Source organism: Emys orbicularis, chromosome 2, assembly GCF_028017835.1.
Source record: "Emys orbicularis isolate rEmyOrb1 chromosome 2, rEmyOrb1.hap1, whole genome shotgun sequence".
Taxonomy (NCBI): domain Eukaryota; kingdom Metazoa; phylum Chordata; order Testudines; family Emydidae; genus Emys; species Emys orbicularis.
Genome location: NC_088684.1, coordinates 264,733,637 through 264,754,763, shown reverse-complemented (window position 1 = coordinate 264,754,763; position 21,127 = coordinate 264,733,637). Strand labels below are relative to the sequence as shown.

General features: G+C 39.9%; 1 protein-coding gene across 2 annotated transcripts in view; it reads right to left on the bottom strand.

Annotated features, from left to right (window-relative positions):
* Window positions 1-21,127, bottom strand: part of MYO3A (myosin IIIA) — a 187,444-nt gene that overhangs the window by 88,471 nt on the left and 77,846 nt on the right. Inside the window, exons 7-14 of one of the 2 annotated variants that reach the window (XM_065398708.1) lie at window positions 20,927-20,992; window positions 18,297-18,452; window positions 8,526-8,552; window positions 8,074-8,173; window positions 4,649-4,765; window positions 3,674-3,784; window positions 3,490-3,573; window positions 1,991-2,193 (exon numbers count right to left, since the gene is read on the bottom strand). In XM_065398708.1, coding sequence (XP_065254780.1) covers window positions 1,991-2,193; window positions 3,490-3,573; window positions 3,674-3,784; window positions 4,649-4,765; window positions 8,074-8,173; window positions 8,526-8,552; window positions 18,297-18,452; window positions 20,927-20,992 — 864 coding nt within the window. The remainder of the gene's footprint in view (window positions 1-1,990; window positions 2,194-3,489; window positions 3,574-3,673; window positions 3,785-4,648; window positions 4,766-8,073; window positions 8,174-8,525; window positions 8,553-18,296; window positions 18,453-20,926; window positions 20,993-21,127) is intronic. The other variant, XM_065398707.1, reaches the window with a different exon arrangement.

The following is a 21,127-nucleotide window of genomic DNA, read 5'->3' as shown; positions in this document are numbered from 1 at the left end:
AAAATTAAAGGAAAAGTAATCCAACAATATACTTAACATAATATTAAGGGCTTAATTTAAACTAGGGCTGTCAAGTGATTAAAAAATAATTGTGATTAATCGTGCAATTAATCTGGCTGTTAATAATAAAATACTATTTATTTAAATATTTTTGGATGTTTTCTACATTTTCAAATATATTGATTTCAATTACAACACAGAATACAAAGTGTACAGTGCTCACATTATATTTGCATTGTAAAAAAATAAAATAGTATTCTTCAGTTCACATAATACAAGAACTGTAGTGCAATCTCTTTATCATGAAAGTTGAACTTACAAATGTAAAATTATGTACAAAAAACCTGCATTCAAAAATAAAAAAATGTAAAACTTTAGAGCCTGCAAGTCCACTCAGTCCTACTTCTTGTGCAGCCAATCGCTCAGAAAAGCAAGTTTGTTTACATTTGCAGGAGACAATGCTGCCCGCTTCTTGTTTACAATGTCACCTGAAAGTGAGAACAGGTGTTCTCATGGCACTGTTGTAGCAGGTGTTGCAAGATATTTACGTGCCAGATGCGCTAAAGATTCAGATGTCCCTTCATGCTTTACCCACCATTTCAGGGGGCATGCGTCCATGCTGATGACGGGTTCTGCTCAATAACAATCCAAAGCAGTGTGGACCGATGTATATTCATATTCATTATCTGAGTCAGAAGCCACCAGAAGAAGGTTGATTTTCTTTTTTGGTGGTTCGGGTTCTGTAGTTTCCACATCGGAATGTTGCTTTTTTAAGACTTCTGAAAACATGCTCCACACCTCATCCCTCTCAGATTTTAGAAGGCACTTCAGATTCTTAAACCTTGGGTCGAGTGCTGTAGCTATCTTTAGAACTCTCACATTGGTACCTTCTTTGCGTTTTGTCAAATCTGCTGTGAAGGTGTTCTTAAAATGCACAACATGTGCTGGGTCATCACTGAGACTGCTATAACAAGAAATATATGGCAGAATGCGGATTAAACAGAGCAGGGGACATACATTTCTCCCCCAAAGAATTCAGTCACAAATTTAATTAACACTTCTTTTTTAAACGAGCGTTATCAGCATGGAAGCATGTCCTCTGGAATGGTGGCCAAAGCATAAAGGGGAATACGAATGTTTAGCATATCTGACACGTAAATACCTTACAATGCTGCCTACAAAAGTGCCATGCAAACACCTGTTCTCACTTTCTGGTGACATTGTAAATAAGAAGCGGGCAGCATTATCTCCTGTAAATGTAAACAAACTTGTTTGTCTTAGCAATGGGCTGAACAAGAAGTAGGACTGAGTGGACCTGTAGACTCTGAAGTTTTACATGGTTTTGCTTTTGTGTAAGTTGAACTTTCACGACAAAGGGATTGCACTACAGTACTTGTATGAGGTGAATTGAAAACTACTATTTCTTTTGTTTATCATTTTTACTGTGCAAATATTTGTAATAAAAAAATACACTGATTTCAATTACAACACAGAATACAGTATATATGAAAATGTAGAAAAACATCCAAAGTATTTAATGAATTTCAATTGGTATTCTATTGTTTAACAGTGCGATTAAAACTTGGATTAATCGTGATAGATTTTTTTAATCATGATTAATTTTTTTGAGTTAATTGCATGATTTAACTGTGATAAATCAACAACCCTAAATTAAACCCAGACAAATAAGGAAATGTAGATTTAAAACTATTAGAATATCCTTAGTCCTGCCCACATATGCTTATCCTTTTTGCTATATAATATATGCAAGAATTTTTAAAAAACAGACCTGTTTAAATAAACCAGAATGTAATAAAATATACTGTAAGCTATTTTAATTTAAATTATACCTTTAGAACCTAGCAACCTCTTGTTTATTTGAAAGAAAAAAACCTAGCTAATCTTATACTTGAATATGATAAAAGATTTCCCACATTGCACACCTGCTTTGTTTACTTTTAAAATGGGTCGATTGTTCCTTTTTACTTACACAGCCTGATGGACAACTCTGGATTTTTCAAGGAGGTATTCTGAAATTTGAGCTCCTACTACAGTTCCTCCACAAGTGAATTTCATTTCTAAGTACTTTCCAAATCTGCTGGAGTTATCATTGATAATAGTGCCTGCATTTCCAAATGCCTCTACAAGATTGTTCACTTGGAGTATCTTCTCCTGGAGAGTCCTATTATTAGCCTAGATATAAATGCCAAAATACAGAAAAGTTATTGCTCAAGAATAATACCAAAATAACTTTTCAAATGGGTCTTTCCATTTACATCTGCTATTGAGAGTTATCGTTTGTTTATTCTGTGTACTTCTGGAATCTTTATTTAGGTATCACAATAAACATCAGATCTCTGTAATTTCTTCCTTCTTTTTTTCTCCTGCACCTATGGGCAAAGCCCTTTTCCTTGCCCATACAGGCCCCAATTCAGCAAGGTTCTTAAACACACACCAAGCTTTTAGCACATCAATACAGTACTTAGGTAATGGGACTGTGACGTGCTTAAAGCTAGGGACTTGCCTAAGTACCTTACTGTATTGGGGCCTTAACTTTTATCCATCCAACTATCCATCCCAGGTTTTTATACCTCACCCATCACCATGGTAAAGGAACACCTCAGACTGATTTACTGTATACTTGAAACAAGGGCTTAAGATGTAAAGTGAAATCCTGGATTCACTGATCTCAATGGGAGTCAATGGCATAATTCCCAATTACTTCAGTGGGGCCAAGAATTCACCCATGCACTCATTTTCAGCACAGTCTTCGTGTTTTCACTCTTCTCCTTAGAATAACAGTAGGAAAATGGGTATCTAATGGGGAAAATAATTGGCCCAATATTAAGAGGACACTCCTACAGGCTTAAGAAGACATCCTAGTGCAGTGACCTTTACTTGCTGAATGTGCCACTGCTCACTGCACCCTGCACCCAGTCTTTAATATGCAAAACTCTCAAGCTGTGACCCAAATTCAGACATACTTGTGATTTGCTTTAAGGAGCCAAACCATCAAGTCAGCCTTTCTGGTCTGAATCATATGGAAAGACAGTGACACTGACAACAATCCATTGCTTAAGTGAGGTGAGCATGTCAAAAGGTGAAACAGAATCCTACATGGTACATTTTGGGAAAATTTAGGACAGTCCCTAAGGCAGACGATTGCCCAAGAAGGGTAAAACTTTGACTGTGCTGTGTAATATTTTACAGCATTCCAATATTGTTTCCAAGTGGACTAAGGCAGGGTTGAGCTGGGGGAGGCACATCAGCCCCTCTCTGACACTGGAAAGGTTGTCTGGAGAAGGTAATATAGTCCTGGGCTACATCACCTTTTCCACATCTTATCCTCAACCCTCCACTGGCAGATTCCAATGCAGAATTAGGGTATTTGGGTCTGTAAAAAATACTGCAGGTTTGGGATTATGTTCCAGTCTGTTCAGGTTTCAGGCTTTAGAGAGACTTGTGGGAGCACACACTTTAAAAACATACCTTTCCCAAGACCGTGAGCTGCTGAACCAGGAGGTGGGCACTCTGCGTCTTGCCAGCTCCACTTTCTCCAGAAATGACAATACACTGAAGAAGAAGACAAGAGCAGAAGTCCATTTGTCCTCATTGCATCCCTCTCAGAAGAGAAAAGGGTATGACATATAAATCCGATTGTGTAAATAAATACCTTTACCTGATCCGAGTTGTATGTTACCATGGATTGGTATCCAATGTCAGCCACAGCAAAGATGTGGGGAGGATTGGCAGTCCGCTTTGCTCCAATATACAGTTTGGAATGCTGAGGGTCAGAACACTGCAAATGTTTTCTGAGATCCTTTAATATCTATTTTTGTATTATTTTATCATATTTTCATTATATTTCTTCATAAAGAATTATTAATTATTATTACTATACTGTGGACCAATGGATCCTTTGTATTATATTTTAAATACTATTAAAAAGGAACTGGTATATTTTGAAATCTCATCAGACCTTGATTATGTAAAATATGAAATCAAAATAATTAGATCAAAATTTCATGTTTTCAGGCACAAAGCATTGAATTACCATTTCATACCATTTTCTTTTCATATACCCATTTAGTATTTTGGTATGTTTTAAGGTGGCAACCCTTAGCAGATGTTCTTTTCTTTACTTGCCATAACCGATAACAAACAATAACAAACTTTTATTTGATCCAGACTGTCATATCTGTCACCCATTGCACAAGTAACACCAATTACACTGGTGTACAACTGAAGTAAATGGGAGAACCAGGCTCTTAGTGTGAAGCTCAATGAGGAGTAACATTGGGTGGTATAAGCCTCTATCAGAAAACAAGGTAAGTGGAATTTGGGGAACTTATTGTACACAGGGCTTCACTGTGTGTGTGTGTGCGTGTAAAAAAGAGAGAGAGAGAGAGAGAGGGTGCATGAGAGACAAACTGTCTCATTTATGCTCAGGAATTCAGCATATAGGATTGAAACCATTTATATCAATATATATGCCCATGTGCATGCTACGTGATGATTTATTGATAATTCTGATACTGAGATGCTGTATTAAACATCATGAGTGGTATTACTCAGTATTTAATATGAATTTTCAAATTTCACTGGAAATCACTACAAGCAAAACACAACTGAAACTCTTTCTTCACACCTGTGCAGAATAAAGGTCTAAGTTCCTAAATGGATTGACAGCGATGAGAATGTCTCCTACATATGTGTAGATCTGATCCCTGGCATAGCTCTTCTGCAACTGCTCCGTTACTGTATTCTGTTGTAAAAAAGAATAGGAAAGCCAAGGCACGTTCGAGTTAATGCTTAGAAACATGTTGGTACCTTCAAACATAGTGGCATTTAGAGGCCACAATATTTTTGTATCCCCATCCCCTACGAATCACATAAACACATATCTTCAGATCATTGTACAAATATTAACTAATTAATAACACAGTAACTCAATCAATTTTATTCATTTATGACTCCCTAATCTCTCTTTTTAAACTCTTCACCCCAAGGATTCACATCATTGTTCCATGCAAAGATCACTAGACTGAATTCAGACCTGCCATTCCAAGTTCTCAGATTGTTTCCTCAGTTCTGATCATATAGACATAGAAGTCCATCTGTTTGGATCTCTCTGAAACCTTTTACACTGCATGTTTAAATGTGCACTCCCTGGAGTAGACTAAGCATCTACAAATATAAATAAATAGATACTAGTTTGAACATATTTATATATTAACACGCTCTGGGATCAGCTCTTGATCTGGTCTGATGTCAGTTTTTTTACTGCCTCAGCAGTGAAAAGCAAACAGAAAGTTGCCATAAATTGGAAGCTGATTTCCCCAAGCACAGGAATGGCACAATGCTGGTAAGCCAACTCTTTGCCACTTGTCTCACCCCTATTTTCCACAGAGGAAGCCAAAAAGAGGCAGAAAAGGGTGCTCTGTCAAACCCCTAGCTGAGGCACCAGTTGGCTGTAGCCTGGGGTAACTTAGAGCAGTCCTTGAAGCTACTCTACGTTACACAGGGTGATGTTTCAATTACCTGCTGGACCAGCATCAGGAGTGAAAAGGTTTCTTAAGAGTCACCGTCCCCCTAAACTGTGCTGAGCGTAAATTTGATACAGTTGAGAATTGAACGGTCTGTATTTGAAAGAAGGAAAAATAGGGGGAAACTCCAGAAGCTGCAACAGAGATGGTAACATTTACTCCCACAGGAAAAACACGATGAAAGCATTTCACAGGCTTGGAAATCTATCCTTTTTCTTGATTTGAACCATACCTTTCAATATACTGAATATCATCTCCCTTTATGAGCATGACATGGCTTTCGCTGAATGGACTCCTTGGCAAACAATAGAAATCTTACTGTCAGCATATGGCTATTCTGAGGCCTGGTCCACACTAACCCCCCACTTCGAACTAAGATACGCAACTTCAGCTACGTTAATAACGTAGCTGAAGTCCAAGTACCTTAGTTCGAACTTACCGCGGGTCCAGACGCGGCAGGCAGGCTCCCCCGTCGACTCCGCGTACTCCTCTCGCAGAGCAGGAGTACCGGCGTCGACGGTGAGCACTTCCGGGATCGATCCCAGAAGATCGATTGCTTACCGCCGGACCCGGAGGTAAGTATAGATGTACCCTGAATGTAAAGAAATGTTTGGATGTGAGCTCTACCCATTGGATGAATAGCCTTGATTAGCTGAGCTACTGTCCTATTAATTAGCTAATGTTTGTACAGTGCTTTGAAGATGTACAGCACTCTATAAGTGCTGTTATCACTATGCAGTGCTCACAGTATGTCTACAGAAGAGCCAAGTTCAGGGCTCACTAATGGTTGATGTGTCAGTGAAGTTTAATTTGCAGATAGAGATTATGAATTTTATTCTCTTGTGTAGCAGTCTCTGAACCATTCAGCAGAGCAACATTGGCATTTCATCCACATCCACCCACTGCCTCTGAACTGCAGGTAAAACATTGTGGCCTGATTATTCTCTTTCCCATACACACTAGTATAAATCTGAGGTAACTCCGCTGATGAAAATGGAGTTGCACTATTGTCAAGTTAGAGAAAGAGGAGATTTAAGCCCTATGATTGCATTCCCTAGCAAAAAGGAGGTAAATGAAATGCGTGGAAATAACTGTTTGCACTAAGAATATTGCTAAGTAGCACCCCAGGAGGGAAAGCTTTAAAAGCAGAATTTTTGGTCACAGTGTTCTTTTCCTTTCATGTTGCTTGTCACAAAAGGGATCCACTTTTCAAACTTGGGCAAACAGCACTATTTTAAGTATTTAAAATGCTGCAAAAGTTGGTCTTATGTGGCCAGATCCTGAGCTGGTGTAAACTGGCATAGCACCATTGACTTCAATGACGCTACAGCAGTTTATGCCAGCTAAGAATCTGGCCCACGATGAAGTGTTAATATTAAGCTGGGACAACTCCAGAATAAGATGGAAATGGATATGTTGTATCTAAAGTTGCCCCATCTTAAAGTTAAATCATCATCATGGACCAGATCCTTGGCCGGAGTAAACTGGCCTGGCTCCTGTCAAGGTTCCTTCCCCACTCTGAAGTTTAGGGTACAGACGTGGGGGACCTGCATGAGAAGCTCTAAGCTCAATTAACAGCTTAGATCTGGTCTGGCTGCCACCACTCCCAAGCACTAATTCCCTTCCCTGGGTAGCCTTGAGAGACTCTTCACCAATTCCCTGGTGAACACTGATCCAAAACCCCTTGGATCTTAAAACAAGGAGAAATTAACCATCCCCCCTCCTTTCTCCCACCAACTCCTGGTGGATCCAGATCCAACCCCCTTGGATCTAAAAAACAAGGAAAAATCAATCAGGTATTAAGAAAAAGGCTTTTAATTAAAGAAAAGAAAAGAAAAAGAAAACCCTCTGGGAGAGATTAGCATATCAGCTACTTTCACAGACAACAGATTCCAAACACAGAGGATGTTCCCCTGGGCAAAAACTTAGTTACACAAAAAAAATACACAAATACCCAATTTGACTATTCCTCTAATTGCACAAGACAGGTTACAAAGAAATAAACATAAACCTATTTATTTCCTTCACTAATACTCACTACTTAATAAGAGGCTGAATTCTGGAGCTTTCCCACCCCGGTCCAAAGTGAAACTCAACAGACAAAGGGAACTTCCCTCCTTCCCTTTGAACCATCTTGTCCTCCCATTGGTTCCTCTGGTCAGGTGTCAGCTAGGCTAGGTGAACTTCTTAACCCTTTACAGGTAAAAGAGGCATTAACCCTTAACTATCTGTTTATGACAGCTCCATTGAAGTCAGTGGTGCTATGCCAATTTACACCAGCTCACAATCTTGCCCATGAGGCTGTTTTGGCATTAAGAGGGCACAACTCCAGACACAACTAATCTCATCTCTCGTTCAACAATCTAGCAGAAGTCTGTCAAATACCATGGACTACTATGTAATTAAAGTGTGAGAATGTAGGCTTATCTAAAAAATAAGGTAGGTTAATCTACAAATACAGCAGTATTTTTTGGCTCTTATCTGAACACCAGTTTCCAAGAAGACTTAAATAAATTAAATATCTTACCTCATCCAGTACCTCCAAGGTTGCTAAATCATCCACGTCCTCCTGGTCTGAGAGTAGAGACTTACTGTAGTCCCCTTTCTTAGTATGAATTCGCTCAAATCTACAAAAGAAGAGACGTACGCTTTTCTGATGTGAGAAAACGTTCTTTGCATCTTCAGGCTGTAGACACGTTGAGAGCAACTCCCTAAAGATGTTCAAACATTCTGATGGATTGAATTCAAACAGATGAATGACCAAAATAGCAGGAGAGAATATAACTTTTTACCTCAGTACCCCCGAGGTTCACTACTTAAAAATAAAGAGTTTGATCCTGCAATTGATAGCATGTGGAAAGACTGCTGGACCTGTGTGGAGCTTCATAGAGCTCAACATAAGCATAATAGTCCATTTGTGAATCATCAGTGGCAGGACTGGAGCCATGCTGTATAGAAAAGGTAATAAATTTATAATACCTATAGTAGCTGTGTCCTGGCAGCAGCCTGGAAAAAAGAAAAATTACTCAAATCAGTATTATGGATGGTACAAATCTGGGATTATATGATTGAATAGTATGGGAAGAATGACCACAGAGAGACTCCAGAAGGAAATATATTTTTTAAAAAAATGGTGACTTGTAATTATTTATTGTTCAGTTTATGGTAGTGCCCAGAGGGACTGATTGGGAGAGAGCCCACATTGAGTGAGGTGCTGTATAAACACGGAAGTACTAGACACAATCCTTTTCCCAAATGTGTACAGTCTAAACAGATTTTTTTGGACTATATGGGAAAAGATTGTACAAAGGACAGAATATTTCAAAACTTCCCTTTCTTATGAGCATGACTAAACTGTTAATTTAGTAATCCTAAGAGGTTATTTTTTATTTTTAAATTGAACAAACAAATGGAAATCTACACACCATTGCAGAAATAATGAAGAAAAGCCATAAATGAATGGATCTCATACATGGGAGAAATGGCACATTGAGGAAACTGGAATGGGACCCATCAACACATTAATGAGGGAGTCAACAGAGGATGCAAGGATCAGGATTCAGATTGGGTATACGAGCCAAAAGAGAGCAGGGAAGATCAATGAATGCGAATTCAGGAGCGTAATAGCAGAGGATTACAGACGGAACGGAGTTTAAATGACTAAGAGGGCAACAGCAGCAAAGGTCCATGAACTGGATCAGATCTCATCTCACTTTTTCATACACCTCGGAGAAAGGTAGAATAAAAATTGATTCTAGGGTGCGTCAGCTGCAAAGCAGAGATAAAATGGAGACTGTCCTCTGTGAGCTCGCATCGATAATCATCTCCATTCCAGAGAAGCGAGAGGAGGCCCTTTCATTCACTCTGATGCTGAGGTGCACACCAGGAGACAGGAACCTACTGGGCAGCTCACCCAAAGATGGAAGAGTGGGGCGTGGCCAGCCGGTGCAGTGAAGTATAGGGGGTTGCCTGGCCCCATGACAGAGGTGTGGGAAGTCAGGCACCCACTTAGCAATGATAATGTTAAAGGGGAGTCCCAATACCTGGGGGAAGCTTGGAGGAGATCCTGGGATGGAGGTAAGCAAATTGTGCTATGCTTGGTCTGTGCAACTTCATAGATCTGGGCTCAGGTTCTGACAAATCTTTTCACACAGCTTAGTTAGAAGCATTTGGGCAACCTGAACTCCTAACATGCACAGGCTTCAACCCAAACTCTTAACATGCCTAAGGCAGAAGGAACTGTTATATCCAGGAACCGGTCTAGCGTAGTGTCTAGCAGAGTGCATTGGTGCTTGTACACAGCTGCTTGTAAATCCCTGGAGATGGCACTTTATACAGTCTCTCCAGGCTATTCAGCATTCAAGTCACAAACTCACTCTGCATGCGTGTATACATTTCATTTAGCATTACACTGAAGTTCAATTGAGCATAATGACTATTTTCTGAGGGCGAGCGCGTGAGCAGCCCTGGTGCTGGCACAAGGGCTAGTGGAGAGGCAAGCAGCTTTTCCACCTTGTGCAGGAGCCAGCCACAACTACAGCATTTGCACGCTCTCCAGCACAAGGGCGGGAGGTGAATGCCCTCCACAGCTGAGAAATTCTGCCTGTTTCTTCACCAGCTAGTTTAGTGGCTTGTGAAATTAAGTCTATTAATTCTGAGATAATGGACACAAACTGAGCCATCAGTGAAAATCACCATATACTTAACTGAAACATACAGAGTACTCCATGCTTCGAGCCAGACTGCACCAGTAAAAGCACAGCCCTGCATTGAAGTCAGTGCTCTAGGGGGTAACTCCAGGAAACACGAGCATCCTGGGGAGCACAAGATTTATGCCACTCCTTTGGAGGCTGGGGTATAATAAAAGTCCAATCTGTTTTTCCTACTGATATTCAGAACCCTGTAGGCTATCATCAAACTGTCAATCAGCCGCATGGGAAAGCCATGAGTTTCCCGAGTCCTTTGTAACTGTCCTGAAGGTTTCACCACATCACGGTACAAAATGGCGCATGATTTTTTAGCTGCATTTAAAACACTCTGAAGCTGAAAACATGTAAGAATAACGGCATGCAGCACCCAGATGATCGATCTGAAGATGTAACTACACTTCTCATAGAACGGATATTTTCTGCAATACATTCCCCTTCTGCTTGGAGACTCTTGTGTAGTAATAATTGCCCTAGTCATACATGCTCTGCTATTATAATATTATGAAGACAGTTTTGGTTTTGTGTGTCATGTTATATTGAATATGATGTGAAAATATTAAACTTAATTATAATGCTCATCAATTCCAATGTCTGCTGATGCAGACTTTGTTTTCTTGACTATCTACACGATGTTATTGCATCCAGGGGCAAAATCTGTAATTAATAATAGTAATAACCACAATAATAATAATAAAATAAAAAAGGTTTCATGTAAATACCCTGTAATATACTACACTTGTGTTTATATACCTCCAACATTCTTTACAGATTCAAATACAGAAAGTGCTTTATTTTCAGCAAAACATAATTTGCCCTATTAAATCGGTACATTTGAAGCCGCGTACTTTGTGCAACTACATGAAGGTCATTTTGTTCTTTAGAATACATATCTGACATCACTGTGGTTTTGATGAAGACTGCAAATGCACACATGAAGAAAATATGGAGCAACTGACAGTATTTTATTAAACTACATAAAGTTCTATTTTTTTCCATTGCCCAAGGAGCACCCAAAGCAAAACCTTATGTCAATTCACATTTTCCATTTCTGGTGTAACTATTACTCACTGCATGTTGCTGGGGTTTTAAAAAAAATCTTACTGAATACTGGAAAGCGTGATGTGCCCCTGGATTTGTGTCCAGCACCGTATTTCATTCACCCTAGGAGGTTAGCAGATGAATTGCTGTAGGAAAGAGAAAAATCCCCCCACTCACAGAGAATTTTATGTCCCTCCCCCTCAACATTTTTATCTGACTTTCCTTTTGGAAAATTGGTCTTTATCCTTGCCGCTGTAATGGTGGTTAATTTATATAAAAAAGGAAGAGGGAAATCCACAGATTCCCATGTGATCCTGTTTGGCTGACATCCTGAGAATTGTATAGCTTGTTAAGCCACATTATACTATTCATTTCCTATGTATACCAGAGAGACAGATTTGCAGAACACAAAATATTTTCCTGCTTTGCTGCCAAAGGGCACAGACATCCCTCAAGGGCAGTTATACAGTTTCACTTCCCCAAACTCCAGCCGCCTCCCAGCCACATCAGCACTGAATTTTTGTTATCATCATGCACATAGACACAGGAACCTATAGTTATTTTGGTTCACAATGTTCAGTTCCGAATTCTTTGTTGTAGGCATTAAATCCCATAGCCATGTTCAACAAGCAACTGAAGAAACTAAAGGCCAGAAACATCAACCGAGTATGGAGAAGAAAAGGAGTCAAGGCAGCATTGTTGCTCTTCATTCCCCCACCCGTCTACAAGATTGAATGAAAATAAAATGAGGCCACTGGAGGCTTTTTTTAAAAAAAAAACCTGTCTGAATGTATTTAAGTGATTTCTGATGGTTCCAAAAACAGTGTAAAAATAGGGTGATTCTTTATGCCCTATTGAACTTCTCCACCATTTGTGAGGTAGTGAAACATAAACAAAATAAAATACCTTAGTTAGTGTGGAAAACTCAAACCCAAGCAAAGAATTTTAAAAGACTAAAAAAAGCCTGGCATTAACATAAGGTATGAAGAAGACATTAAAATAGTAAAAATACATTTTCCCAAAGGTATTAACACTTGTAGGCCTCTGAGCAACTAACAAATTATAACTAAAAGCAAAATGTAATAACAGGCAGCATAAACATTGAAACCACTGGGGCTTCTATTTTTCTGACTTAACACAGGGGGCCACATAATGCAAATGGAAAAAGACAACCATATAGGCAATATTAATGCACATTCCTCTTAATTTCCAGTCCTGCTCTGCAACACAGCACTACAAATGGCACAGTGGGTTCTTCTCTTTATTGTTCTCAGGACTTGGTCATGCTTTGTATGCACAGCCCCACATTAGGAGTGGTGGTGGAAAGCTCCAGGAGCTTGTGGTGCAAGGAGTGAGTGGAACCCAAGTGGAAGGAGTGGTGGGCATACTGATGATGCTACTGGTGAGGAGTGGTTGGAGTAGATTCCTCCCAGAGCTCCTTGACATGCAGGAGAAACATCTTTGTAGTTTAATAAACATCCTGCTTCTACTTGCCTTCCAGGCATGCACTATTCTCTCTCGCAGTGCCCTGGGTCTGTTCCACAGGCAGGGGTGGAAGGAGACAGGGACCACAGTCCTGCCTCCTATGGAGAAATGTGTGTCCTAGGAGTGCATGGAGGGAACCTAATGACGGCCATGCAGCGGGGGTGGGGAGGTTGAGAGACTCTTTGAGCTGTCCTGAAACCCACACAAAGGTCAGTCACAACCTGCAAGAACCCTGAGGTAACCAGTTTGGTAGCACAGTGAGACTGTAAAGCCATCCTGAGTAGCACAAAGGGTTGAGAATCTGGCCATGTGCGGTTTGGACATACAGATTCCTACAACAGCAGCATGACTGTCTTCATATTGAAGGCCAATATTATACAGGAAGAGAGTGCTGAAAACCCACCTATCCATTACAAAACTCCATACCCACTATCCAAGTGACCTGTAATAAACTTTGGTATTTTCCTATACTTCAAAGAGGACAGAGGAGAACCATATTGCTGCAGTTACTGGGAGCCATAATACTGTGTTGTTAATAACGCTTACCAGAGCAGTTCCTTTTATTTATTTCATAAAACACGCCCAGTAGAAAGTTTCTTGGGACATGAACAAATATAGAGCAAGGAAATAAACGCGCTATCCAATGTCAACTAAATCCAACCTCTTCAGCACCTGTTCACTCCACCTTTGGGAAAGGATTGAGTATACAGGTATACTTTCTATCAAAGGCTCCCATTACCACATTATCTCAGCGCAATCTTTAGTGCAGTTATCCTGACAACACTTCAGTGAGGTAGAGACAGGACCATCCCTGGGGGGTGCAGTGTGGTGCCCAGGACATTAGAAACTCAGGGCCTATCTGCTGGGGGGTGTGTGTGTGTGCTCCCCCTGGCTCTGCCCAGGTCCCACCCCAACTCCACCCCTTCCCCCAAGGCCCCACCCCACCCGACTTCTTCCCACCCCTGCCCCCTCCCTGCCTCTTCCCTGCTCCCAAGCACGCTGCACCCTTGCTCCTCTCCCCTCACTACAGGGCCCCCCCAAAGCGCAGGGCCTGGGGTGGTCTCCCCAATTTGCTGTACCCTAGGGAAGGTCCTGGGTAGAGAAGTACCATTTTCCCCATGGGGAACTGAGGCTCAGAGAGGCTACGTGACTTCCGAAGGAAACACAGATAGTCTGTAGCATAGCAAGGAATTGAGCATGGGTCTCTCAAATGCCAGGCTAGTTCCTGACCCGCTTGGTCATCCTCCCTCCCATACCCAGAAGCTCAACAAACAGGGGATTTGTTCAGCCAACAAGGGGTGTGAATGCCAGAGTTGAGGACCCTCCACACTCTAGGTTGCCAAAGGTCAAATCTAGGGGTTGTTAGCAGTTGTACCACAGCTGATCCCAACTGCCATGACAGCTATAATGTACTCTCTGTAGCTGCCACTGCTAAATAAATGGGCAGCCACATTCTGTACTAGCTGAAGCTTCTAAATGGTATGAAGGGCATCCCGTTAACAGCTTATCATTAGAGTTCAGTGCAATCCTTTTGTGTTCAGTGTGAATTTTGATTTTGACAGAAAAAATATGAGCAACAATGATGGGCCCAAGCCTGCTTTCCTTGCCCATCCAAAATGCTCAGGGAAGTCATTGTGAAGATCAAGAAAGGATCTAGTCAAAGAATAAATGATGACATTAGCTTCACTGCAAGTTCTGGGTGTGAAGGGAACCACTTATTGGACACCATGTATATAACTAACTCTGAAGTGAGTCACGATTTCCAAGCATTGCTTGTTGTACTAATTGTTGCACATTTCTGCAGAGATTAGAACAGTAAATGTGAAAGCAGTCAAGATTAAGACAGCTGAACAACCAAAGATAAAAGCATTACAAGCATGACAGGCAGACATAAAAGCTGCAGTTAGAAGGCCATTTCAAAGGCAGCAGCTTCTGCTTCACACTATAGCTACAAGCCCTTAAAACACACATTTTCTGTGAAAAACATATTTTTCTCATTTAGCCTTTCAGAAGTATTCTTTCAGAATAGCCATTGTGTACACCTTACAGTGTTGATTTCTAATATATTAAGTTGGGTAGTGATTTCATTTTTTACTCCTATTATGTGACTGCAGGAATGTAGCTATACAATTTAAAATGTGAGTTTATTCATTAAAATCATTGTAAAATTCCTTATGATTATATCTCGATCTGCTGCAGCAAACCAAAATAATCCACATCACAACACACTGTCTTGCTTCCTGGTATTGTACTGGAGCATGCAGCACCAGCAAAGAATTTTAATAATGTTTACTGTACCTGACAGGTCATGCTCAGGACAAAGACAATGCCTTTGAACCTGCTGAAGACCAAGGCCTTGATCCTGCAAGCTAGTCCACCCATATGGAACCCCAGTGACTTCTGACTGGACTCTGTGTGGGTGCAGGGTGCACCTGCATGGAGCTCCTTTGCAGGACTGGGGCCCAAATGTGTATTATTGTCCATTTAAAATAAGGGGGGAAAGTCTAAAATAAGAAAACCTCTCTTTGCTTTTAGTACTATAGCTTACAGAGTTCATTTACTAATTTGACATTTTTCACCTCTTTTGAGATTTAGATGGGCTGCAAGTGAAAAGGATGGCATTGTACTAAAGGGGTGACTGACAAACATCAAAAGCCTTCTTTAAGATGTTCCCATTTTTGTGACTGCAATGAGGAAATTTACATGAAAATGTGTGTATGTGTATGCAGGTATTCGTGTGCACCCCCTTGATAAATTCATAAATTGTAGAGCCAAATGATAAATAACAGTCATGTGATGAAGACTGTTAGCATGCAACTTTGACTGCCTAACCTGCCCTCTGCCTTCTAATCAGTCTCCCTATAACTCACACTAATACTCCAAACCCTGGACTGTCAAGCAGCTTCTAACAAGCTGCCATTCTGAAATATCAATCTGCTAGAGAAATGTTTCCTCATTCACTCACCAAATGTAGAATTTTACACTCAAATGGCCCCAGCCTGAGATCCAAGATGGGCCAAATTCAGTCATAGATCAGTGACAGATTTTCTAAATATAAAAATGTCATGGCTTTAAGGGAAGGTATCTTGCAGCATCAAAGGGCTAGAAACTTGAGCTTTCCATGATGGGGAGGTGTGATATAAAGGTGTAATTGGCACTTCACTGGGATAATCTGAAAAACATACTCATGGCTTCACAACTTGCAAGTAATGGGGACAACCCAATTTTATCCTGATAAAACCTATATACCGCAATATGCTACAGACCCGATCCAAAGCTTAACAAAATCAATGGAAAGACTCCTAGAGACTGCAGTGGGCTTTGAACTGAGCCCTCTAACTCTAACATATCCTATGATGCTTGCACCCATCAAAATACCTATATTAGATGCTACACAATATAGTTAATATTGCTAAAAATAGAAGCTTGCCAAGTCTGCATTCAGAATACACCTATATAAGCCCAACACAATACAATCAAACAGATTAGTCGTTCCAATTTCAGCCAGCTAAATACTCTCCTGTTCCATTAACACAATTGCACTGGTGCAAGTACAGTGCATGAACAAGACGTATGTCTACAAGCATGAGTCTAATTCAGCACTTACTGTATTTATTATTACTTCAGCTCTGGTTTACCATTTTGTCCTTTCATATTTAACATTTGCTGGAGGATTGCCTTCCTGTAGGAGTACACATATCATAAGATTTGCCTTCTATTAAATTTATTGAAAATCCCTTGTTTTAACATCTGCTATTATCGCTGTACAAGCAATAAAAGTAATGATTACTTTCCAATAATTGGAACTGTAACAAAAGATACTCATAAATTCAAGTATGTCACTAGAAGAAATTAGAATTCCAAAACTGAAAATAAAGTTAATGTAGGTCAGCGTTTATTATATTCTCATTGCCCTGTAACAAGATTGTGCAGGCCTCTTTTTAATTCCATAATGTATGCCTCTTAGTTAACATCTTCAGTGCCTTAGCACATAGGTCCCCATCCTGTAATCAGATCCACGTCTACTGACTTTTGACCTGAGGATCCTAAATGGTATCAATGGAATTCCACATGAGTGCGAGGTCCACCACATGGATCAGATTGCAAGATCAAGGTAATAGATTTTCATTCAATGAACAGTGTGTGTGTCTGTGCCATCATTACTTATTTTACACTGGATTTTGTAAATTAATACATTCTTTAAAATTAGCTCTCTCAGTTGGGCCGTTTTCCTTCAATTTTAATGGTAAGTACTGACACAAGTTAATTTATTTCAATTCCAAATCTTTCCTGGTTATCAGAATAGATGGCAGATCTGTGGCATTCAGATTGTATCAATCCGGCATATAATTGAAATGTGGACCAACTGCAATTGTTTTTTGTTTTTGTTTTTTTACTGAAAAGCCAGAAGAGAGAAACAACTAATCATCCACACACATTTCCGGATCATTTTTAGACAGCATTAGTCTAAGAACACTTAAAAGATTGCAAATGCTTTAGAAATATATTTATCGTCATCATCTTCGAAAGGTAAATGGCAAAGCAAAAAATTTCCCAAGATCTGAACTGAAGACTGCAATCTATATTAAGTTTGTGTAAATATAAATAGGAGGAAACGTGGCAGATTTTAATAAGATTTCTCTGTGCAGCTCATATGGGGAAAATGTGACACTGTGAATTGATAATGTCAAAAAAGTCTTTTAGATTTCATGTTCCATTAAAAAAAAAATCTATTATCCCTTACCTTGAAGCACAGGAGAAAAGCAAGAAAAATACATCAATACGAATCATATAGTGCCTTTCACAGCCAGTACATTACTTTGGTGAAGTTGTTGTTTAAAAAAATTGCAACACTGAGCCAAACCATCTTCAGAATTTTATATAAAAGCAGTAAGATCTTGGTGTTCGATGGTGCAGAATTTATATTACTAAATGCCATTAGAAGAAAGAAAATACCCTCCCTGCTCAGAAAGACAGAAAAAAGTCTTTTTAGCAATAAAATATTTTCTTTATTTGCAAGTTAAAGGCCTGATTCTGCCATCCTTACTCATGTTGAGTAGTACCTGACTCCACAAGTAACCGTATTAATTACAGTGTAAGTGCCAGTGTGAAAGAGGGTATGTCTACATTGCAATAGGGGAGAGGGTGTTGGCAGCACATGTAGACATACCCAAGCTAGCTTTACTCTAACTAGCTTGGGTGCCAATAGCAGAGAAACGATGGCAGCATGGGCTTTAGTGCAGACTGCACAAGCCTGCCTGGGACCCTGCATAATTACTCAGGGAGCTAGCCCACGCTAAAGCTTCACTGCTATCAGTACACAAGCTAGCTAGATTAAAGCTACCTCAAATATGACTATCTGTGCTGTAACTGACCCCCTCTCCCCAACTGCAGGGCAGACATTCCCTGAATGTTGCAGAATTGAACCTTCAGTGTTAACTGATTTTAAATGGTAAAAGTTTCAACGGCCTCCAAATTATTCTTTTATTCCATGCAGAAAAGGAAATAATTCAGGTACCTTGCCTTTTCAATGACTCCCATTTGTTGATGAACATCAATAAATTCCATAAGCTGCTTCTGTAATGCTTTCTCCTTGCCCTCAATTTGCTTAATGAAGTTATGCTGCAAAAGATCGAATATTGTTGGGCGCTTCTCGTAATCTTTAGTCAAGCACCTGCATTGGCAGAAAAAGCAGGTGATCGTACACAGAGCTGTACGTTGTTAAGCAGTAAAGTATAATTTTGAATTCATTCATGCCTAAATCACATACCTACAGGACTGTCTCATTAAAGTATGCACATCTTAATCACACCAGCCACAAACAGACATACAGAAGTTATGATAGAATTTGGGATCAAAAGATGTTAAATCGCTGTATTTTAAATCAGAAATATCAGGCAGCTTAAAGAAACTGCTGGAAAAACAGAAAGCCGTTAGTTCTAATTTCATTGTGGCTTCTCAATAGGACACTCAAATTGACACTAGGTATGTAAACTGAGAATGTATATGTTGGTTACCTCTGGGTTAAAAAAAAAAAAGCATGTGATTTTTAGGAACGTTTAGATCCCGACTGTGAGCTTGGGCCCATCGCTAGTGCTGACTTAAATGTCCAAATACAGGTTAAAGATGTAATTTTTAGGTGCCTATTCTTGAAAATTGGATTCCCCATACATTATAAATAGAATTTATGTTCTAAATAGCAGATTCTAAGGGAAAGAATATACTGTACTGTTCACCACTCTCTTTACAAAGCTTTCAAAAGTGACTTCAGATGCAACAGAACCAGTGTGGTTCCCCTAGGGAGAGGAGGGAACCATTTGTAAAGCTTCACAGTCCCGTTCTAGATATGCTCCCTGCACATCCTTATGTAGCAAGGCTAGGAGTTAGGGCCAGCTGGAAGAGAAATGGGAATGGCGTCAATGGGTCTGCTGCTATGCAGAGCCACCAGCTACTGTCCCTGCAAAGGAGGGCCACAGAGCGAGAGGGGCTACTCCCAGCTCAACAGAGCCACACGGCCACGTCCCAATGGGAGACTGTCATAGGTCAAAGGTTTTAGCCCTTAATGGATTCCTTTTCAGGGTCACTAGAACTTTGAGAAATATTTTACTTTAAAATTGTAGGCAACTGTCCATTTATGGGACAAACCCCGAAATCTTGAAACTGTATTTAAAACAATTATTATAGATAAGGGTCACAGGACCTTTCACACCTAAATCACTGGTTCAAAATCCTGACCCTATTGCCTTCAAGTCTCCCATTGATTTAAGTGGGGCCAGGATTTCACGCCAGGCCTTTTGTAGATGATAATTTATTACTGCATCACTCTTTGGTGGCCTATGTGAAATAAGTTTGTGGTCTGAGTCCAGTTACTTCAGGATATACCCCAAACCAGCATGTCAATTTGCACCTGTATTGGAGAGAGGGTGGGAGGAGAGAAAGCTTAAAAGAAATTTAAAAATCATTAGTTCGTACATATCAACTACAAAGTCATAAGAAAGGTTTACATTTATGGGATAGATCCTCAGCTGGTGAAAACTGGTGAAGCTCTGTTGACATCATTTGAACTGTGCCAATATGCTCTTCATAATCCTTTTATTTTTTAATTATTTGTTGTTGGTTTTTTTTTTTTACAGAAATTTGCTTAATAAAAAGTGTGTTAATATGGCATAGCGATCTGGCTAATTAAGAAGCGATATAAGCCCAGGATAGGCATTCCTTGCTAGATAGTTACATAAGTTCGGATCCTGCTCCATCAAAACTGGTCAGGAAATGGTTTTCCCATCCTGTGAAAATTTTTGAGATTTAAAAATTCTCCTACAGGTTTTTGTATATTGCCATTCCTAATATCTGACTTTAATATACAAAAACCCTGTAGGAGAACACTTCAACCTCCCTGGACACACAATAGCAGATTTAAAGGTAGCCATCCTGCAGCAAAAAAACTTCAGGACCAGACTCCAAAGAGAAACTGCTGAACTTCAGTTCATTTGCAAATTTGACACCATCAGCTCAGGATTAAACAAAGACTGTGAATGGCTAGCCAACTACAAAAGCAGTTTCTCCTCCCTTGGTTTTCACACCTCAACGGCTAGAAGAGGGCCTCATCCTCTTGAACTGACCTCGTTATCTCCAGACTGAATCTTGCCTGCATATTTATACCTGCCTCTGGAAATTTCCACCACATGCGTCTGACGAAGTGGGTATTCACCATGAAAGCTTATGCTCCAATACGTCTCTTAGTCTATAAGGTGCCATAGGACTCTTTGTTGGTTTTTACAGATCCAGACTAACACGGCTACCCCTCTGATACTTGACATTGATACCAAATTCACGCTGATTCGTGTTAATAACGTATTTTAGAAACAGTAGTCAGACTGATATTGGAATTGTCACCTGAAGCCTGAGTTTGCAGGAAGCTTAATATAAAACCATATTGCTTATATATTTACAAATAAAAAGAGGAATTTATACAAAGCAAGTTTACTATAATAAATAATGCGGGGGAACAAGGGAGAAATATATTTGTAGTGACAGATTTCCACACAGAATACAAAGATGTAATATTTCAACTACATTTATGCACACATCTTATGTACACATCTTATTTGGTCGAAAGGGTCTCAATTAATGGTCTCAATTCTTACTCACTTGTTAATAAAGTCATTGAACTGCGATGACCACAGCTCCGGTTGGCGTAATGTTGGAGGTGGATTTCTGCGAAGGTCAGTATTACGATAAGTTAATATGTACACACTTGACAAAAACAACAGAAGAAGGCAGGCTGAGTAATGAGTTTTAGGAGGGCTATTGAAAAAAATATTGATTTCCACTGGTTAAAGGAGCATTGTG